The sequence below is a fragment of the Crinia signifera genome, chromosome 4 (assembly GCF_055691185.1).
Source record: "Crinia signifera chromosome 4, ASM5569118v1, whole genome shotgun sequence".
Lineage (NCBI taxonomy): Eukaryota > Metazoa > Chordata > Amphibia > Anura > Myobatrachidae > Crinia > Crinia signifera.
In genome coordinates this window covers 333991663-334012084 of record NC_139220.1, presented here as the reverse complement: position 1 = coordinate 334012084, position 20422 = coordinate 333991663, and the positions used below count along the sequence as shown (strand labels likewise).

The 20422-nt window shown below is 43.8% G+C and overlaps 1 protein-coding gene across 1 annotated transcript; it reads left to right on the top strand.

Annotated features, from left to right (window-relative positions):
- The first annotated feature begins 8966 nt into the window (after positions 1–8966).
- Positions 8967–10035, top strand: LOC146073493 (olfactory receptor 5B12-like). The gene is made up of 2 exons (XM_083180672.1): positions 8967–9854; positions 9949–10035. The coding sequence occupies exons 1-2, from the start codon at positions 8967–8969 to the stop codon at positions 10033–10035; spliced, it is 975 nt and encodes a 324-aa protein (XP_083036798.1).
- Positions 10036–20422: the final 10387 nt, after the last annotated feature.

Below are 20422 nucleotides of genomic sequence, written 5' to 3'. Positions count from 1 at the left end.
GCCTGAATGCTGATGATGTCCATCCATTTAAAGAAACCCTAGCCGTAGGGTCTTTATATAGCATTTGTACCCACTTAATGTAATTTACCCCGAATCCAAACGCTTTCAGAGTGGTCCAAAGATAGGGCCACTCCACGACGTCAAAAGCTTTGGTAGCGTCTAAAGACATTACCACTGGTTAACTATTGGGTTCTGGGGGAAGCTGTAAATGGGTATATAGCCTACGGAGTTTAGCAGAGGTTGATTTACCGGGCATAAAGCCAGATTGGTTGGGATGTATAATTTTAAGAATACATTTTTTAAGCCTATTAGCCAGGACTTTGGCAAGAATCTTAGCCTCGTTTGATAGAAGGGATATGGGACGATAGGCATCAAGATCATTTGCCTCTTTCCCCTGTTTTAAAATAATGACAATTTTAGCTTCAACCATGGATCTTGGCAGCTGCCCCTCCTCGAAACAGCGGTTTAGGGTCGCGTGGAGCAATGGAGCTATTTCATCTATATGTTTCTTAAAAACCTCCCGGCAGTTCTCCAATCGCCTGGCGCACTTCATTAATATTTAATGGTCTATTAAGTTCCTGACTATCAGTCAGGGAGAGACAGGGAAGATCAATCTGGTCAATGAACCCCTGCATCTCTTCTGAAGTGGTTATAAGCTCTGACGTGTATAGTTCACTGAAATAGTCACAGAACATATTCCCGATCTGTGGGGTATCATAAATAAGGTGGCCATGCAAATCTTTGATTGGGCCAATACAGGACGGAGAGGCTTCAGCCTTTGCTAATAGGCAAGATAGCGGCCTGTTTTATCGGCTGTTTGCTATGCCTTACATGAGCGATGGTTCATCATTTTCATATTATCGTTTAAATATTTTAGTTCTAATTCCAAACATTTATCTTCCATGGTCTGTAGACGTTCTTTACTGGCCTTTTTAATTTCAGATATTTGTTTTCTATATATTCCACGCATATATGCTTTAAAAGCATCCCATACTATTGCTGCTGTTGCTGACCCCTGGTTAATCTCCCAGAATTCCTCCCAACTTGCCTAATATTGTCCTCCTGTCCTATAAAATGTAGCCATGTTGGATTGAGTTTCCAAAATCCTTGGCCTCTCTCCGTCATATCAGAGAACTCCAAGACCATCGGTGAGTGATCAGATATGCCACGAGGTTTGTAGTCCGCATTTCTAACGGAAGGCATGAAAGATCTTGATGCCAGCATTAGATCAATTCTGGAGAAGGTCTGGTACGACGGGGAGAAGCAGGAATACTGTAATTTCTTGGGGTTCCGCTCGCGCCAAACATCAACCCACCCGACATCCTTCAGGAAATTTGACAAGGCAGTATTTCCGCGGGATGCAACGGTGGAACAATTTTTCATTCTTTCAATTGAGGGGTCCAGTATATTATTGAAATTGCCTATACACAGTAAGGGGGCAGAGGGGTTACCAGTGAGAAAAGCAACAGCCTAAATCAGTATATCATAGGTAAACGGGGGGGATATATATTGCTAAGATTAATATTGGCAGGTTATTGATAAGACAATCTAAAAAGACATATCTACCCCCTGGGTCTATTTCAACCCGATTTTTAACAAAATTCAGGGTTTTCCTTATGAGAACTGATACCCCTCGAGATGTTGTGGAGAAGGGGTAATGGAATGCCCACCCAACCCAGCGCTGTTTAAGCACCATAAATGTGTCTCCATTAGGCATGCAATATCTACCCCATATGTTCGAATCTGGTTCATTACCAAGGAACGCTTGATCTTATTATTAAGGCCTCTGATATTTCACGATAACAACTTAACCATCTTTTATCCTGTCACTTTGATTAATAGTATTATACCTCTCCATATTATCACGTAGAGCATAAAACAGCTTAACATTTATACCTCCAATACGGCATTTACAGATGAATGCATTCTTATTATCTAATAGATAAAGCTTTAATGCCCCCAAGCGGTACCCATCCTCCCCCTCCCTGTATACCCTTTCCCTGTAGGCATACCTGTAGCCCAACCCCCCTCCCTGTACACAACAGGAAAATAATAAAAAAAAAATTATAATAATAATAAAAAAATAAAAAGGAAAAAACACAAATCTGGCACACTAGGATCCCACACCCGATGGGGGGCTGCTACTTAAGCCACCAATATGTGGGGAGCTCCCAGGCAGGCAGACTATATACTGTATCACATTATTATTAATGGTCTACTCAGCCGCCAGCTGCCGGTCCCCGGGGACCTGCTTGTCCAGCCATTTTGCCGCTTCGTTGGGAGTATTGAAAAAGATTGTTTCATTATCTGCTACTACACAAAACTTGGAGGGAAACATCATTGAGTATTTATAGTTGCAGTCCCTAAGCTTTTTTTTTTATTTGAGTGAATTTGGCTCTGTCCTTCTGGACTTCTAATGCGAAATCTGGAAACACAGACACACGAGTCCCATTCCACATGAGTGGCCCTTCTGTGCGAATTAGCCGGAGTATGGCGTACCGGTCTTGGAAGTTAAAAATTTTAGCAATTAATGTACGAGGGGGAGCTCCTGGTGGTAAGGGCCGGGATGGCACCCTGTGAGCTCTTTCTATGGCGAATTGCTCTGAGAAGGAGTTTTTACCAAATTTATCTGTCATCCATTTTGCAATAAACTTAGGTATGTCTGGACCCTCCTGCTGCTCTGGCAACCTAACAAAGCGGAGGTTGTTTCGTCTTAATCGCCCTTCAGCATCCAACATTTTAGCCTTGATTTCTGTCATTTGTAACGACATATTTTTAATCTTTTGGCTCCATTGGTTATTCGCATCTTCTAGAGCCGATATTCGCACCTCAGTTTCTGTGATTCTCTCTACTGTATGTTTTAACTCAGATTTAATTGCTGAGATTTCTGTTTGTACCGTGTTGATCTGTTCGGATAGACGTTGCTCGCTGTTATTTATTGCCTCCAGCACTTGCTGAAGCGTAATTTCTGGGCTGCTGATCGGGCTTTCGTTTTTAGAGGGAGAAGATACTGGAGTTGTCATGGGAGTTTGTGGTGGATTCCCCCCTTGTGCACGTGCATATCTCTCAAGCCGGGCAGCGGCTGCCGTGTTACCTGTTTTACCCATTTTGTCGACACTCGAAAGGGACCAATACAGGTTGCTAAAGTCGACACAAAATATTATATGTGTCACGATCACTGTGGTATTGCAGCTATTTGGAGGGGTCTAAAGACACCGGCCCAGGGAGTGGGTAGGGGGCTATCTTCCAGCAGAGTTAAATTCAATTAGATCTAAACCAGCACGGCAATCCCAGCAAACGAAACAAATAGCTTTAATTTAAATTAGTCCAGCACATAGAGTGAGTCCATCACAGAATTTGTATAAATCACGATGAAGATGTGACTTTTTGGGATCGGGTTAGCACCAGCCCCAAAGTGTTTTCCACACACTAACAGTAAATGAGGCAGCTTAGCAGCAGAATGGATTCTGTTTGATTTAAACCGACAGAGAGATTTCACAGGGGGAAAAATGGCGTCTTCTTATCCCCTGGCCCACTTTATCAGTATGCTATCCACCAACAGGAAGTAGGCCTGTTTCTGTATATACACAGTAGATAAAGCAAGGTCCTACATTTAATAATAGGCTTGTTTTAACTCAGTCCAACACAGGGAGATGAAAATGACAAGTAGTTAGCCGTGTCCAAACGGGTTGGGATCATTTGGTCTATTGCATTATGGTCGAAAGTCATTAGGTCGAATCCATTAGGTCGACATGCTAAAAGGTCGACATGACTGTAGGTCAACATGGGAAAAGGTCGACATGATTCTAGGTCGAAAGGTCATTAGTTCGACAGGTCATTAGTTCGACAAGGTCATTAGTTCGACATTGTCTATGTCGACATTCACAAGGTCGACATGGGGTTTTTCACTGTTTTTTTACCTGAATGTCAACACAGTCGACATGGACACAGTTCAAAGTGCACTGCATCCCCTCGCATCGCTCGCTGCGCTCGCAATGCGTCGGGCACGGTGCCTCGCTACGCTCGGCACACTATTTTATTCTCCCACCACGCCCTAGTGGATGGTAGGGCATGAAATACCGCCTGTCGGCACATGTTGGCTCAAAAAACAGTGAAAAACTCCATGTCGACCTTGTGAATGTCGACATAGACAATGTCGAACTAATGACCTTGTCGAACTAATGACCTGTCGAACTAATGACCTTTCGAACTAGAATCATGTCGACCTTTTCCCATGTCGACCTAGAGTCATGTCGACCTTTTAGCATGTCGACCTAATGGAGTCGACCTAATGACTGTCGACCATAATGCAGTAGACCAAATGACCGCATCCCGTCCAAACCAATTATGGCCCGCAGCTGGGCTGGTTAAGCAAGGATATATAAATGCTTACTTACAAATTTAGAGCACAGTCTCGTAGTTAACAGTATCTGACTTCAGTTTAAGCCATGAAATCTCCCGCCAGGAATAACTAGCACTTTTCAGAACCCCAGGATTCGTATATGCACAATAGCAAAGCAGAGTCCCACCTTTGATAATCGGCGTATTCCAACTCAGACCAGCACAGCAAAGATGAAATGACACGTAATTAACCGTGTCCAGACCGAATGTAGCCCGCAGCTGACCTGGTTAGGCAGAAGTATATAGGACGGGTGCTTTATTTTAGAAATTTAGAACACAGTCTCATGACTAATAGTGACTAACGTAAGCATAGGCCATGGAACTTCCCACTGGGGATAGCTGGCACTTTTCAGGCCCCCAGGGTTTTGTCCACATACATAGACTAATCACTAACAGTTGATTAATAATAAATAAGTCAATACTGCACTAGCTTGTTGTTGCTGCTTCCTCTGGGACTTGTACTCTGCCTCTGTCTAGTCGTTTTTTTGGGCGACAATGCTTAATTTTCGGAGCCAGCTTCTGCTGCACATGTATTTTGGATGTGTAGATGCTCACTCCTGCTGGCTAGTTTTCCCAGCCCGGTCCACCGTCAGCCTGTCCAGAGGGAATATCACGGGGGCAATAGGGGCGCTCTCACCATCCCTTTTCTCCCGGCGTTTGCTGATGTATTACAGGCCAGGTCCTGGCCGCACTGTGGGCTGCGTTTTTCCCCGGGGGCGCATGCAGAATAGCAAACCCTCTCACTGGTGTCTGTTGCTCCCTGCGCTTACCCGGCCTTTGCTAGTTCTTTTCCACGTCGCAGGCGAGTGGGCGTCTGCTATGTGCTACACTGTTCTCCTCTGTCTGGGATCCCACTGGCATCCTGCTGCACATGCTTCCATCTGTGGGGAACTCCATGGACGAGACGGGTTTCCTGCTGCGCCGGCATCTTCCCAGCACCCTGATGCATGTGCTGCTCTGCTGGCTGCTCTCACCACCCAGATCTACATGTATCTTTATCCACCAATGGGGCGGAGGTATCACGACCGGCTTATGGCTTCTGGGTCTGCCGGGTTTTAGCTGCTGGAAATGGCTGCAGAACTGAGACGGATGTCCATCTTCTCCCCTGCCCAGGAGCTCACACGCCAACCTCCTCACTCCCGCACCGCCGTGGCCATGCCCTTTCCTCATATATATTTTGTATTTTAATCACATCTTTCACCTCCCTTACATTATTGCATTTTGATCTGTATTTTTATTCTAGCGGTAACTGAGCGGCGTGCATTAAGCACTGATCTGCGGCAGACTAGCACGGAGTATATCAGTTGACTCCAGTGCTTTTTATGTAGTGGCTCACAGCCCTACAGGCTTACCCGGCCACTGCCGCACACGGTACTGAGAACCAGCCAGGTCATTTGCCAGCCGACGCGACAAGCGGGCGCAGTGTATATTCACTCTGACACTGCGAGCCCCGCTGTCCCGGCTGACAGACCGGTCATAGGGCACCTCTCAAACTGCTTAGTGTGCTGTGCTCCTAGCTATTTTTATGGTGTATTTACGCTGCCTGAGCCCGAGGTAACACCAGATAACTTTCTGGGTACCCGATTGGTGCATTTAGCAGGCCCGTATATTTCACCACTCTGATTAAGAGATTATCGCATGTTGTGTGACCATATATTTGTGGGTACGTTTCACCTCCCAGCTTTAAAATAGATATTTTATTGTGATGTGCACAGCCCATACCGCTAGTAACTGCAAAAAGTTCTAAGAGTAAAAAAATCAGCAATACTTGCTAATAAAATACAGAACAATACATGATTGCAGCTCAAATAAAAACAACATTTATATACATTTTGGGGTGTGGGACCCCACGGCTATAAGGATATCTTTATCCTCTTTTTACATGTCTATGTTATATGTCTGTACTGTGTTTTTTATTTTCGCTATAGATTTTAGGAAATAAAATAATAAAGGTTATGTTTTATTATACCCTTTGGTGCATCACAAAGTGACATTCTCCTCCTTGCTCCCCAAGAAATTTTGCTAGTTGTGGAAATATATTTATATAGTTCATAAAAGTTACAGTATATGTAAGAGAAAATAATTTAATTCATAGAAAATGCATTTTTTAGCATTTAAGAATTATTCTTCTCAAATACAGATAAACAGGTTACTAAATGATTAGTTTCTAAATTATAATAATGAGCTTTATGTGCTTTGTGGCAGATGATAATTATACTCCTGGGTAATTGAACGTATTATAAATAAGGAACAGGAATCACATAGCGGAGATGCTTTATAAATCCTGCATCTCTACAAGACACATTTTACTGTTTTTATTTATAATGATTATTTGATTTTATATTTAAATGTAAGAAAAACACAAGGTGATTTCCGTAAACTGTTACCCACATTTTTTTAAACCACCTAGAGTACGTCTTATAGTGAAGGGCATGTAGTTATTTCTTGTATTATGACTAGTGATCCTGTGTTACAGAGGAGGTTACTGACCTATCTGGGGAACTTTTACATTAGAGTAACATTTGTAATTCTATAAATATATATATAAGGAAAAACATATATATTTCTGATAACAGGTATTTGGTTCTGGTTGGTTATTTTAGCTCACTAAATTATGTTTTTCGATAAAAGTAATACTCAAACCACATTTTTTTAATGATTGTTTCATTAATTATTATTAAGTCTTTACACTGTATTGCTATTGTCTTTGTAGACCATTTAAAATAAAAGATTTTAAAAATAAATAATTAAAGAAGAATCATGTCCGGGATGAATGTTCCATAGTTAAAGTTTATTTTTCAAAGAAAAGCTTAGCTAATTCGATAGGATTAAAGTCAAATATTTATGAAAAAACAAAAACGTATTTTCATTAGACTGGTAATGCTATATTATGGTCTAAAGATGCTGTGATCATGTTTCAGAATATGTTGTATTACTACTACTGAATCTTATAGACTTTCCCTTCAAAGATCTATGGATTACGCATCACTGACACAATTCTTTTGTCCATCCAGTCATTTAGTTTGAGTTTGTCCAATCCATATTGGTGTCATGACAATAATGAGTTTATTTTTTTTAATCACATCTTTCCCTTAATGTTTCATTTTTTTCTTTTAATTTTCAAAATATTTAATGTAATTTTATTTATTGTGCATAATTTACTTATTTTTTAAACTGCCTTTTTTTGAAAAATGTAAGTCCACATCATATAAGTGATTGACTTGCCATTTTGTATAAGACTTGCCATTGTGTATAAGACTCATATATATATATATATATATATATATATATATATATATATATATATATATATATTTGTCCCGAGATCCACACTCACATCCAAGATTATATCAAAACAGGGGGTGCTCCCCTATGGAAACAATATTCCAATAATAGCAAAGGTTCCGGATTTTAGCCAGAGAGGGCACTCACCACCACAGCAGGTAAAATAGCTTTTTAATCAGAGAAGGTAACAGGCATGGTCGACGTTTCAACCCCGAAGGGCCGTTGCTTGGTTTGCCTTGGTGACACACTGAAAAAACTTGTAGCTGTCGACCATGCCTATTACCTTCTCTGATAGATAGATATAGATATAGAGATATATATATCTAAATATCGATATATATAGATATATATATATATATATAACGCATACCCACAGGAGTATGATTTACATCTCTTCCAAATTGTGTATATAACAGTGCATACACTGAAGAGACCCCTGTTTTGAGCAATTTTCTTTGCAATTTTAAGTGATACTCGGCAGAATTCCGGGCTTACTGAAGTCCAATATCTCTGCGGGACAGAGGTTTTACTAAGACTGACGTGGTCAGTGATTTTTTTAATGATTTGTTTGGAGAATTTTTTGCTACGGTACAATTCGGATTGGATCCATATCACCCCTTATGAAGTCCTAACGGAGGAAACGCGTAGGGTTTTTACCAAAGAAAATTGCTCTTTGATGATGGATCACCTATTGGATCATTTGACACTCACCTGATGTTGGATTACCCATTGAATTATGTGCCAAGTCTTTATTGAATGAATTTTGTCTGTGTAAAGAATCAGAATAAATACAGTTTTTTATATATCTGTATTATTATTGAAATTTAAAAGTTGTGAGAGTTATAGAGCGCACTTCTATTCCTTCTTCTTTCTATCTTTTTTGTTCCGTACCTTTATTAACAACATGGTACTATAGAAGTGCTGCCCACACATTAGCGCTGAAAAAGAGCCACATACCTCACTTTCGATATATATATATTTATTTATTTATTTATTTTACATTGCATGGCCTGCTTTCAACACTATGTGTCTGTGTATGAATTTATGTATAGAGTAATTTAGCTTAATGATTTCTCACATATGAGCTACAGTAACACATGTATAAATTCACTAAAGTTTTTATGATGGACTTAAAAGGTATCAACAATTCTATCTGACACAGGTTGTATAAGGGTTTCAGGTGGCTTTTAATTTTATTTTAAGATGATCTTGGGAAGTGTCTTATACTTAAAAAAATAGCTTTTTCTCCCATCCAGAGAGAGAGAGAGAGAGAAATGTATATGGATGTCGTGAACAAGACTCAAATAAAATTCTTTGTGTTTTCTGGACTCACTGACAATGATAAACTTGCCCTGTTCCTCTTCATACTCATTCTACACATTTATACAGTGACCATACTGGCAAATGTTGTCATGATGGCAATTATATATAGCAGCGCATCCCTCCATACCCCGATGTACTACTTCCTGAGCTACCTCTCTCTGTTGGACATATCTTTTTCATCAGCTCTAACTCCTAAGATGATGCAGGACCTAATTTCTGTAAGTAAGACCATCTCATTCAATGGCTGCGCCCTACAGTTTTATTTTCTTTCTGCCTTAGGATCTACTGAGGGATTTCTTCTCTCCACCATGGCGTATGACCGATATGCTGCTATCTGCCACCCGCTCTACTATGTGTCCATAATGACTAAGAACAAATGTCTATCTCTTGTCCTCCTTGTTACCTCCAGCGGCTTTTTGCAGTCTTTAGTGGAGACCAGTTGTGTGTTTAGTCTACAGTTCTGCAGGTCAAACCTTATAGACCATTTCTATTGTCACACGCCATCATTACTCAGACTGTCCTGCTCTGACACGTTCTCCTGTACCATGGTAACTTTGTATTTTGTTGCTGCTCTTGGCACAAGTAGTTTGATTATTATCCTGGTCTCCTACGTGCTTATTGTTTCTTCCATTCTACGTATTAAATCTGCTGAGGGCCGTCAGAAAGCTTTCAACACCTGCTCCTCACATCTCATGTGCATCAGCATCTTCTTTGGGGCAGTTATGTTCACTTACCTACACTCTCCTTCCAGTGACTTTGAGAAACTAGACAAAGTTGCAACTGTCCTTTTTATAGTGGTGATACCAATGCTGAACCCACTGATATACAGCCTGAGGAACCGACAGGTAAAACGTATTGTTATGCAGGCAGTGCATAATAATGCCTGGATATATAGCTTAAAAAAAACTAGGATTCATGCTGGGTCTCATATACTAATAGTTAGCCAACAAATTACTAAAATGTAGCTCAGATAACCTTCTAGCATTTCAGGTAAGAGATTGTATGGCCAAGCCAGTTCCAGCATAAGCCAGTTGAATTGATCGTTGAAAGTACTGCATAACACGTCAATAGTGAATCTAAATGCTATACAGAATAGATAGTAAAACAGTAAAGAGGAATCAGCCCTGAATGTCACAGGCAGCCACACAAAAGATTGTTGGTATATCAACTCAGGTGCTTTAAGTCATTTCAGCTACACAAAAGAATGGTTTACCGATTTAGCTGTTTGTGATCCTACAACAATCAAAGGAATTGAGAATGAGTTGCCTACAGCTACAGAAGGGGCTAGGGGGTCAAGTGACAGGGGTGCGGAGAGTTGCAGCAGAAGCCAGCAGCTGCGGACCACTGCTACCAAGGAAAACACTGCCATCCCTCACTGTTGCACCAGCCACAATTCTTCCCCCTCCCCATGTCAACACTGCCACTATGTCCCCCTTTCCATTCATAACTGAATTATACACTAAGAGGGATATTCTGGTTGATTCGCAAGGCTGCAAATTTGCAGCCTTGCTAGTCCACCAAACCCCACTCGGTGAATGTCCGGCGACCCGCCCACCCCTTGCTGTGTGGGTTTGCCGACACAGGCTACAAATCAATGTTCAGCATAAACATCCATTCGCATGCTGCGGGCAACACCCACATCTTTCTATAGTCGCTGACCATCAAAAGATGTGCAAGGTACACGCATATAAAAGTGACTTTCAGGTCACTTCCATATGCGTGCACACTGGGATGTCAGCTGCCTGCCCCCCGCACCCGTGTCCCGTCCTCATTACCATGAGTACGCCAAGCATTCTCATGGGAACGCCCATGAAATGCTGGGTATTCCCATATGGTAATGGGGCTGCTCGGTGCCCCCGGCCTTCTCCACCCCCTGCTCGCTGTGTAAGGTGCGTGCACCCGGTGAACCGAATGTTCGACGTGGGTGCATGCACCCTGCATCTGCATATGTGCAGAAATGCGCCTGCTCATGGGGTCCTCTGTGCTATGTTGTGCATCTGTTTCCAAGGCACAGATGCAAAACACAATGCACGGAGGACCGAAGGCATATGAATAAGGCCCTAAATTCCTTTCTACTGGAGAATTCCCAGAGGACTGGAAAATAGTGCAGGTAATACCACAGCACAAAAGTGGAAGCAAGGAAGAGGTAAGCAACTACCGACCAGTGAGCATTACATAAATCAGTATATCAGTAGTAGGGAAATTGATGGAAACACTCTTAGAACAAAGAGTTGTAGAATATCTCAAAACCAGCAATTTACAGGATCCTAAACAGCATGGGTTTACTGGGGCGAGATCTTATTGACTTTTTTGACTGGGTGACTAAAGTAATAGATCAAGGGAGGGCCTTAGACTTTAGTAAGGCTTTTGACACTGTCCCACATCACAGACTGCTAAATAAACTTGAAAACTTGGGATTGGATTCTAAGATAGTTGAATGGACAAGAGCGTGGTTGCAGGACAGAAAACAGAGAGTTGTAGTAAACGGAGTACAGTCAAAGGAGGGAAAGGTTACAAGTGGAGTACCCCAGGGATCTGTACTTGGACCGGTGCTTTTTAATATCTTTATTGGTGATATTGCAAATGGAATTGAGGGTAAAATGTGCCTTTTTGCAAATGACACAAAGGTATGCAACAGGGTAGACACACCAGGAGTGTTAAACAATTGATGGATAATCTAGGTAGATTAGAGGACTGGTCAAGAGAATGGCAACTACAGTTTAATGGCAAAAAATGCAAAATCATGCACTTGGGTCTCAACCCAAAGACTCAGGAGGTCATTCTGATTTACATGATCAGTTGCGAATTCACACTGAATGTATTTTTTAGCTTACTTTGCATGCACCGCGGCCACACTGTGCATGTGACACCTTGTTCTGACCTCCAAACTTGCATCAATGCGAACATAAAAATGTGCTCAAGCATACTACGAAATCAAGTCATGTTGTGGGTGTCTCCCTACTACGGGGGAGAAAACGGGAGCGCGCACCCAGCGATATATCGCCGGTGCACACTCCCATCGCGGGCAATATGGTCGCGATATTAGACATAATCGCCTCTGTGTGTGTACACAGCCTAAGTGATTCTCAGGTCTCTCCAAGCTGCAACTAAGCGGACCACCACTCGCAGCACCAATCATTACTCTCAATTGCTAAAATACATACACCTGCACACACCAGTGAGCCATGCACCATTCACGTTTCTGTCATTAACCAATTTCATAACCACAAGTAATGAATGCAGGCCCACAGTAAGCACAGTTTTTACCAGCACATTTATAAGTTTCATGCTTCATATATAATATATATGTGTTTGTATGTCAGCCCTTCATCTCTACAGCTCTTCGCTTTACAAACTGTTGATGTGTGCATTTGTACACCTTCATTTGGAAACATTACCAACAAATGAGTCTAATTACTGCAGGGTTGCCTACCCTCCCCCGGAAAGGGTGGCAATCCTCCCGCATATCCCCCCATCTCCTGTGATCTATCCCTTGGCAGGGGGGGGGCGTGGGTAAAATGCCATGATCGCGGCATTTTAGCCCCGCCCCCGCAGTGCCTGAAATACCGGCATTGCGCTGTGGGGGGCCGGGCTAAAATTACATGATGCTGTAGGCACTCCCCCCAACAGGAAAGCATCTATGTGGCCCCGAACCGCCTCTTTTTCACTCCCGGATATGGCCCCGCCCCCTGCCAAACAGTGCTGGCTGCCCTCTCCCGCAGCTTAAAAGTTGGCAAGTATGAATTACTGGCAATACTCATGTGAAACCTTTACACTCTCCCAGCCACATATATCTGTCATTTGTAGAAACCTTAAAGTTATATAATATAGAGGATTGTCACTGGCGTGTTTAGTAAAAGATAATCATTGTTGATAAACCAACATAAGACCTTAGTAGGTAGTTAATCTAATATGGTACTTGGTTGATGGTGCTCCCAAAATAGTTCAGCAATTCAACTGAGAGAGGATGGATGTCGAGGGCACACCTAGGAAGAACAGACAGGGGTTTTGGGGTACATTTTTAAATAATTTGTGAGAAAATAAAAAAATTGTGTGAATTAAGATATAACTTTTAGACACCCACGAATTCATCATTTTCTACTTATTGCTCGCATTCACGACCTGACACTCCCCCCTTCCCTCCCTTTGTCTTCTCTGTACGTATAATTGTTGTATCAAAATGTTTGAGCTATCTGCGTATAGCTATTAATGTTCTATTATGCAAATTGTTCACCTAGCTCTTCAAAGCAAAATAAAGAGTTTAAAAAAAAACAAGATATAACTTTTATTACAGGTACATCACTTGAAAGACGTTACTTTTCTAAGAAATGGTGATATAAGTATATATAAAGACATACAATAACATATTACAATTTTAGATTCAAATAAAATATTTCAGCAATTAAACTGAGAGAGGATGTATGTCGAGGGCACACCTAGGAAGAACAGACAGGGGTTTTGGGGTACATTTTTAAATAATTTGTGAGAAAATAAAAAAATTGTGTGAATTACGATATAACTTTTATTACAGGTACATCACTTAAAAGACGTTACTTTTCTAACAAATGGTGATATAAGTATATATAAAGACATACAATAACATATTACAATTTTAGATTCAAATAAATTATTTGTATTCAATTGTTCACTGGAGAAAGGGGCGGAAACGATTACTGAGTGGTATCAAGCTCCAAATTGTATACAAATTTGTGGCATACACTCCAAACTATCAATAATTGATTAGAGGTTTGTACATCTCAAACAACAAGGAATGGGGGGAGTGATATCATGAATGCTTTTTACATTGACCACACTTAGGACCAGAGCATCACAGACAAATTGGGATTATAATACATGGTCTTATCCAAAAAATGAGGGAATGCTTCTCGTTCGACACTGGGTGCTTATGCTTTCTGGGTGTGATACAGCACCGGATATTCCCTAATGGTCTCCCAGAAGGTACATATTTGGCCAGTTACTGCTTAGCTGCTGAGTTTCTACAACCACTTCCGAAGGTTGCTGAATCTCATAGCATCAGGATGGTGGGCACCTGTTGCCATGGACATAAAGAATATTGTCCAGAAGCAATGGCCTATTCTCCTCACTGATAGTGACTAAAACCGCAAGTGGACCTCAGTTGGCGCAGAGCTCTGAGTCTCAAGGATAATCTAATACAAAGCCAGTTTGTAAAATCCCAACCAAAGGAACCAATAGTGAATGGCAGCCACCCATTCGGTAGCTGCAAGGCCTGTAGTCATGTTACAAATACGCAAGAGGTTCTGAATCGAATTGGGGATCCTATTACAATTCGTGGTTACTTCAACTGTAAGAGCCCCAACCTGATATACAGTACTGCATCTCCTGCCCTTGTAATATGCAATATGTAGGGGTGACCTCTTGTCCCCTTAAACAGCGAATCCTCAAACACATTGGTAACATTAGGAATGCAGCGAAGAAATGTCACGCCTCGGATGTATCCAAACTATCATTCGCAGGGATGAAACCAATTCACCTTGGACGCAGAGTTGGGCCTATCAACCAAATGCTCCTTCAAAAAGAAAACTGGTGGATCTTTCAATTGGATACTCTCTAACCCAAAGGCCTTAACGAAGGCATTCACTTTAGTGCATTTCTGTGAATAAGATGATACTTTTCCAAAATTGAGAAGGGACGTATACCAATCCACCCTAATACAACAGGTCTCTTCACTGATTGTTAAGGTCATTGGTTAAATCTGTGTTTGCTACTTATTCATTCATCACCTCCGCAATATCGGTTTAATCAACCCAATCATTGCAGTCCTTTATTCTATCACACTAACTGGGTCACACTTTGATGCTAATATGACCCTACTACATACGACCTTTATCAGGCTTCATACCTTAGATATATTCCATATACAAATATTAAGATCTGCAGCTCTATTTTATTTCCAATTTCGATTTTTATTGAGTGCAAAATCGAAATTTACAAGACAATAAACATTAAGTTCAATTAAGTTTTTGGTATAAAGTTAGTTAAACACAAGGGGGAAGGGGGGTGCAGGGCATATGGGGGGGTTAGGGGCAGGGGAAGTTAGGGGGGTGTCAGCGCAGGCGGTTTTTGTGTTCCCGGCTGTGACCGTGGTGGACCAGTGGAGGGCGCTGGAGAGCCAAAGGCAGAAGGTTTAATGTAGGACATACACAGGGAGATCAGGGCACAGCGAACCAGAGAGTTGGCGGAGACCAGGAACAGGGGCGCGGAGTCTAACCTGCCAGCGGTATTCACCAGGGAGCCCCGCAAGGAACTTTGGACTTAGCTGCGTCTGACAGGCAGGTCGCGGCCCCCTGCCCTGGTCCTCTGGACGCAGGCAAGGGCGATGATACTTGAGGTTATAACGAAGAAGATGCAATCTGGGGACTGCAGAGGATTGCACGGGATGTCGACCAATGGGGTTGACAGTGGTGCCGACGGCTGGTGGGTGACTCAGGTATATGCTGGAGCAATAGGACGTGGATGGTAAGTCTCTATAGTACACAGCAGAGGAATGTCGACGCTGGAGTCGACGGAGCCTGTCGGTAGTTCAGGACAAGATGGAGAATGTCGCTGAAGGCTTGGAAGCCAATGGTGGTAATGGCGAGACACCGGTTACTCGACTGCAGAGGTGGAAAAGGCAGGAGTCTTCTGGAGATGGATAGAACCAGGTAAGTATCGCAGGTGCAGGTAACGCTGGAGTGAGACACAGGGGGGCCTGGAGATCTCGGAGTCTTGGGAACTTCTCTGTCACAGGAGAATACTGAGAGCAGGTAAGCAATTGTTCAAGACAAGGAAGGAAGGCCGCAGGCCGGATTTATCCCCCTTGCTTGTCTGTGATTGGCTGCCTGCTGCAGCACCAATCAATACTGGGGAGTGGAGCACACACCGTGATTCAGGTACAGGTGTGCGGGTCAGAGGTGAAGCGGATGGACAGCGGGGATTGGTCTGGGGGATCAGCTGACTGTGAGTGTCATGGCGGCACCCATGCTGCCCGGGAACGGCGTGCACTCTGCAGGGAACCATGGCAACGGCCCGCGGGGACACTGGGGACATCACGCCAGATATCAGAAGCCCTGCGGATGACAGGCCTCTCACGTAACACAGACCATCGAGAGGGTAATGACCGATGTTTCCGATGGTGAGATCTGCGGTTTGTGACAGTACCCCCTCCTTTTAGGGTGGGCACCGAACACCCTTTTGGTTTGGAAGGATTTTCTTGGTGGAACTTTTCCCTCAAGCGGGGAGCATGAACGTCCTCGGCATTAGTCCAACTTCTCTCCTCAGGACCATATCCCTTCCAGTCAATGAGATACTGAAGGCGTCCATAACGGTGGCGAGAGTCTACGATCTTTTTTATTTCAAATTCAACTCCTCGCTCAGTTCTGACTTGAGGTAATACTGGAGAGGAGGACTGGAACCGGTTTAGGATTAGAGGTCGTAGCAAGGAGACATGAAATGAGTTGGGAATGCGCAGGGATTTGGGTAGTTTTAATTTGTACGCTACCGAATTAATTCTTTGTTCGATGATATATGGACCTATGAATCGGGGTGCAAATTTCATCGAGGGTACCCTCAGCCGTATGTTTCGGGTAGAAAGCCATACTCTGTCGCCAGGACATAACTCCGGTACCGCACGCCTCTTACGATCAGCAAAGAATTTGTAACGGACAGAGGCTTTTTTCAGGTTGAAGTGCACTTTTTTCCAAATTTGCGAAAAGTGCTTTAGGGCTGCAGTAGCTGCTGGGACTTCGGTGGTTGCTAACGCCTCAAAGCTGGGTGGTCTGGGATGTTGACCATAAACAATGTAGAAGGGAGAGTGGCCTGTGGAAGAATGGTACCTGTAGTTGTGGGCAAACTCAGCCCAATGGAGTAATTTGGCCCAATCATCCTGGGAAGATGAGACGTACATGCGCAGGAAGGTCTCAAGGTCCTGATTGACTCTCTCCATCTGGCCATTGGACTGTGGGTGATAGGCAGACGAAAACTTCAGTTTTATTTGAAGGGCTGAAGACAGCGCCCTCCAAAAACGTGCCACAAATTGCACTCCTCGGTCAGAGACGATCTCTGTTGGCAAGCCATGGCTCTTGAAGATGTGCTGTACGAATAACTGCGCCAGACTAGGAGCGGAGGGTAACCCGGAGAGGGGTATAAATCGGGCCATCTTTGAAAAACGGTCAACTACCACCCAGACGGTGTTGTATTCTTGGGATTTGGGTAACTCTGTGATGAAGTCCATTAAGATGTGCGTCCACGGACGCGTCGGGATAGATAAGGGGCAAAGTTTCCCAGCAGGGATTTGACGAGGAGTCTTATGCTGGGTACAAACAGTACATGATGCCACAAAGTCTTTGACGTCTTTTCTTATCTGGGGCCACCAGTAAGATCGTTGGAGAATTTCGAGAGTACCCTGTACGCCAGGGTGTCCGGAGAATAAGGACTTGTGAGCCCAGGACAGCAGTCTTTGGCGGAGCTCAGGGGGTACGAGAGTTTTGCCAGGAGGGGGCACAGGAGACAGTTGCGTGGGAGCAAATGCGATGGGATCAATGATGGGATGATTCTCTGGTACTAGAGGATCCTCTTCCATGGAGCGGGATAAGGCATCAGCCTTCACGTTTTGAGAACCAGGACGATACAAGATTTTAAAAGAAAATCTGGAGAAGAATAAAGACCACCGGGCCTGACGAGGGTTCATACACTGAGCCGATTGCAAGTACAGGAGGTTCTTATGATCAGTGTATATAATAACTGGAAACTTGGCTCCTTCCAGGAGATACCTCCATTCCTCGAGTGCTAATTTGATAGCAAGTAACTCCTGATCGCCTATGGAGTAATTTCTCTCTGCTGGTAAGAATTTGCGTGAGAAAAACCCGCATGGATGCTGCTTCCCATCCTCGGATGTCTGGGACAGTACTGCACCTACCCCTATGTTAGAGGCATCGACCTCTAGGGAGAAAGGTCGTTCCATATCGGGCTGGGACAGGATGGGTGCAGAGATGAACGACTGTTTCAGCAACTGGAATGCAGATAAGGCCTCTGGGGACCAGACAGACGGGTTGATTCCCTTGCGGGTGAGAGCGGTAATAGGAGCAATCAGAGTGGAGAAACCTCGGATGAATTTTCGGTAATAGTTGGCGAAGCCGATAAAGCGTTGTACGGCTTTCAATGTGGTGGGTTGAGACCACCCAGTTATGGCTTCCAATTTCTCGGGATCCATGCTCAGTTGTGACCCGGAAATTATGTATCATAGAAATGGAACAGAGGGAACCTCAAATGTACATTTGGAGATCTTGCCGTAGAGTTGATTTTTCCTGAGACGGTGGAGAACCTCTTTGACTTGGGAACGATGTGAATGCAAATCTCTGGAGAATATTAGAATGTCGTCCAAGTAAACCACAAGGCAGACGTACAGCATGTCCCGGAAGATTTCATTAACGAATTGTTGAAAGACAGCTGAGGCGTTGCAGAGGCCGAAGGGCATCACTAAATACTCGTAGTGACCATCCCTCGTATTGAATGCAGTCTTCCACTCATCTCCCTTGCGGATACGTATCAGGTTGTATGCCCCACAGAGGTCCAGCTTGGTAAAGACGGTGGCACCTTTCACCCGATCGAATAATTCTGTAATCAAGGGGAGCGGATAGCTGTTTTTGACTGTAATGTTATTTAGCCCTCTGTAATCAATACAAGGTCGCAGACCACCATCTTTTTTTTTTACAAAAAAGAATCCTGCGCCCGCTGGGGACTTCGAGGGCCTGATGAAACCTTTCTGTAAGTTCTCACGAATATATGTTGACATGGCTTGAGTCTCGGGAACCGATAATGGGTATGTACGTCCCTTGGGAGGGGTCTTCCCGGGGAGAAGATCAATTGGACAATCCCACTGACGGTGGGGTGGCAGTGTGTCGGCTGATTGTTCGCAAAACACATCAGAAAAGTCTCTGTAAACTTCGGGGAGATCAGGCAAAGAGGTGGCGACGGCAGAGCGCACAGGTATCACAGGATTAATGCAATGCTGATGACAATGAAGACTCCAGTGCTCTAATTGTAAAAGCGACCAGTTAATGTTGGGGTTGTGGAGCCTGAGCCAGGGGAGACCCAACACAATATCATAAGACGCTTTAGGGATGACAAAAAATTTAATCTGCTCTTGATGTAATGTGCCCACTTTTAGATGAACCGGTCTGGTACAGGCACGTACCTCACTGCCCGGAATTTTACTGCCATCCACTGCTGTGACAATGAGATGAGGATGTAGAGGCATCATGGGAATTTGTAACTTGGTGACAAGGTGTTGAGAAATGAAATTCCCTGCCGACCCGGAGTCGACCAAGGCGGAGCTTGATCTAAGTCCAGCAGGGGTCTCCAGGGACACTGGAAGGGTAAAGTCAGTACAGGGAGGAGACTTTGAGACATGACCTAACCTAACTCCTCCGTTACAGGTTAGGCCTTGGAGTTTCCCGACCGCTCGGGACAATCATTGATGAAGTGACTGGGAGCAGCACAATAAATGCATAGTTTGTTGCGCTGTCGACGGGAATGTTCCTCAGGAGTCAGGCGTGATCTACCTATTTGCATTGGTTCTTCACTCGCAGGGGACTCTGAGCGTACTCGGGGAGTAAACTTGGGAATTAACTTCTTTTGTTTCTCTAGACCTCTTTCTCTGAGGCGGAGATCAATCTTTACACACAAGGAGATTAAGTCTTCCAAAGAATCAGGAAGATCGCGGGTGGCCAGTTCGTCTTTAATGCGGTCTGACACCCCTAGCCAGAACGCGGCTGTCAGGGCTTCGTTATTCCATTGTAACTCAGAGGCTAAAGTCTGGAACTGGATCACATATTGTCCCATGGATCGGGACCCTTGTTTGACCCGTAGTAAATCTGTGGATGCTGAAGTGGAGCGTCCAGGTACATCAAATATACGGCGGAAAGTCTGTAAAAACTTGCCATAGTCTGACAACAGGGGATCAGATCTCTCCCATAAAGGTGATACCCAATTGAGGGCGGCGCCAGTTAGCAGGGACACAATGTAGGCTATCTTGATTCTGGCGGTAGGGAAATTGTGCGGAAGAAGTTCAAACTGGATCTGACACTGGTTGATAAACCCCCGGCAGAGTTTTGGATCGCCATCATATTTGCTGGGGACTGGTAGCAGGAGGCGAGAGGTTAAAGCAGCGGGTGGAGACAGATTCCCCTGGGCAGTTGACACAGGAGTCGGCAATGATTGCTGCAATGTGTCCAATCGATTGGATACCTCTTGAAGGAATTTTATCACTCACTGCTGAGTGGCTTCTTGAGTCTCTATTCGAGCGGTAACATCTTGGATGACCGCTGGTACCACACTGGGGTCTTGAGCCGAGTCCATCGTTCTTGAACAAACTGTCAGCGCAGGCGGTTTTTGT

Bases quoted from the DNA above. Each gene is read 5' to 3' on its own strand.
- LOC146073493 (XM_083180672.1), top strand. From the start codon at position 8,967: ATGGATGTCGTGAACAAGACTCAAATAAAATTCTTTGTGTTTTCTGGA. The intron at 9,855-9,948 runs GTAAAACGTATT...ATATACTAATAG, and splicing joins ACAGCCTGAGGAACCGACAG to TTAGCCAACAAATTACTAAA.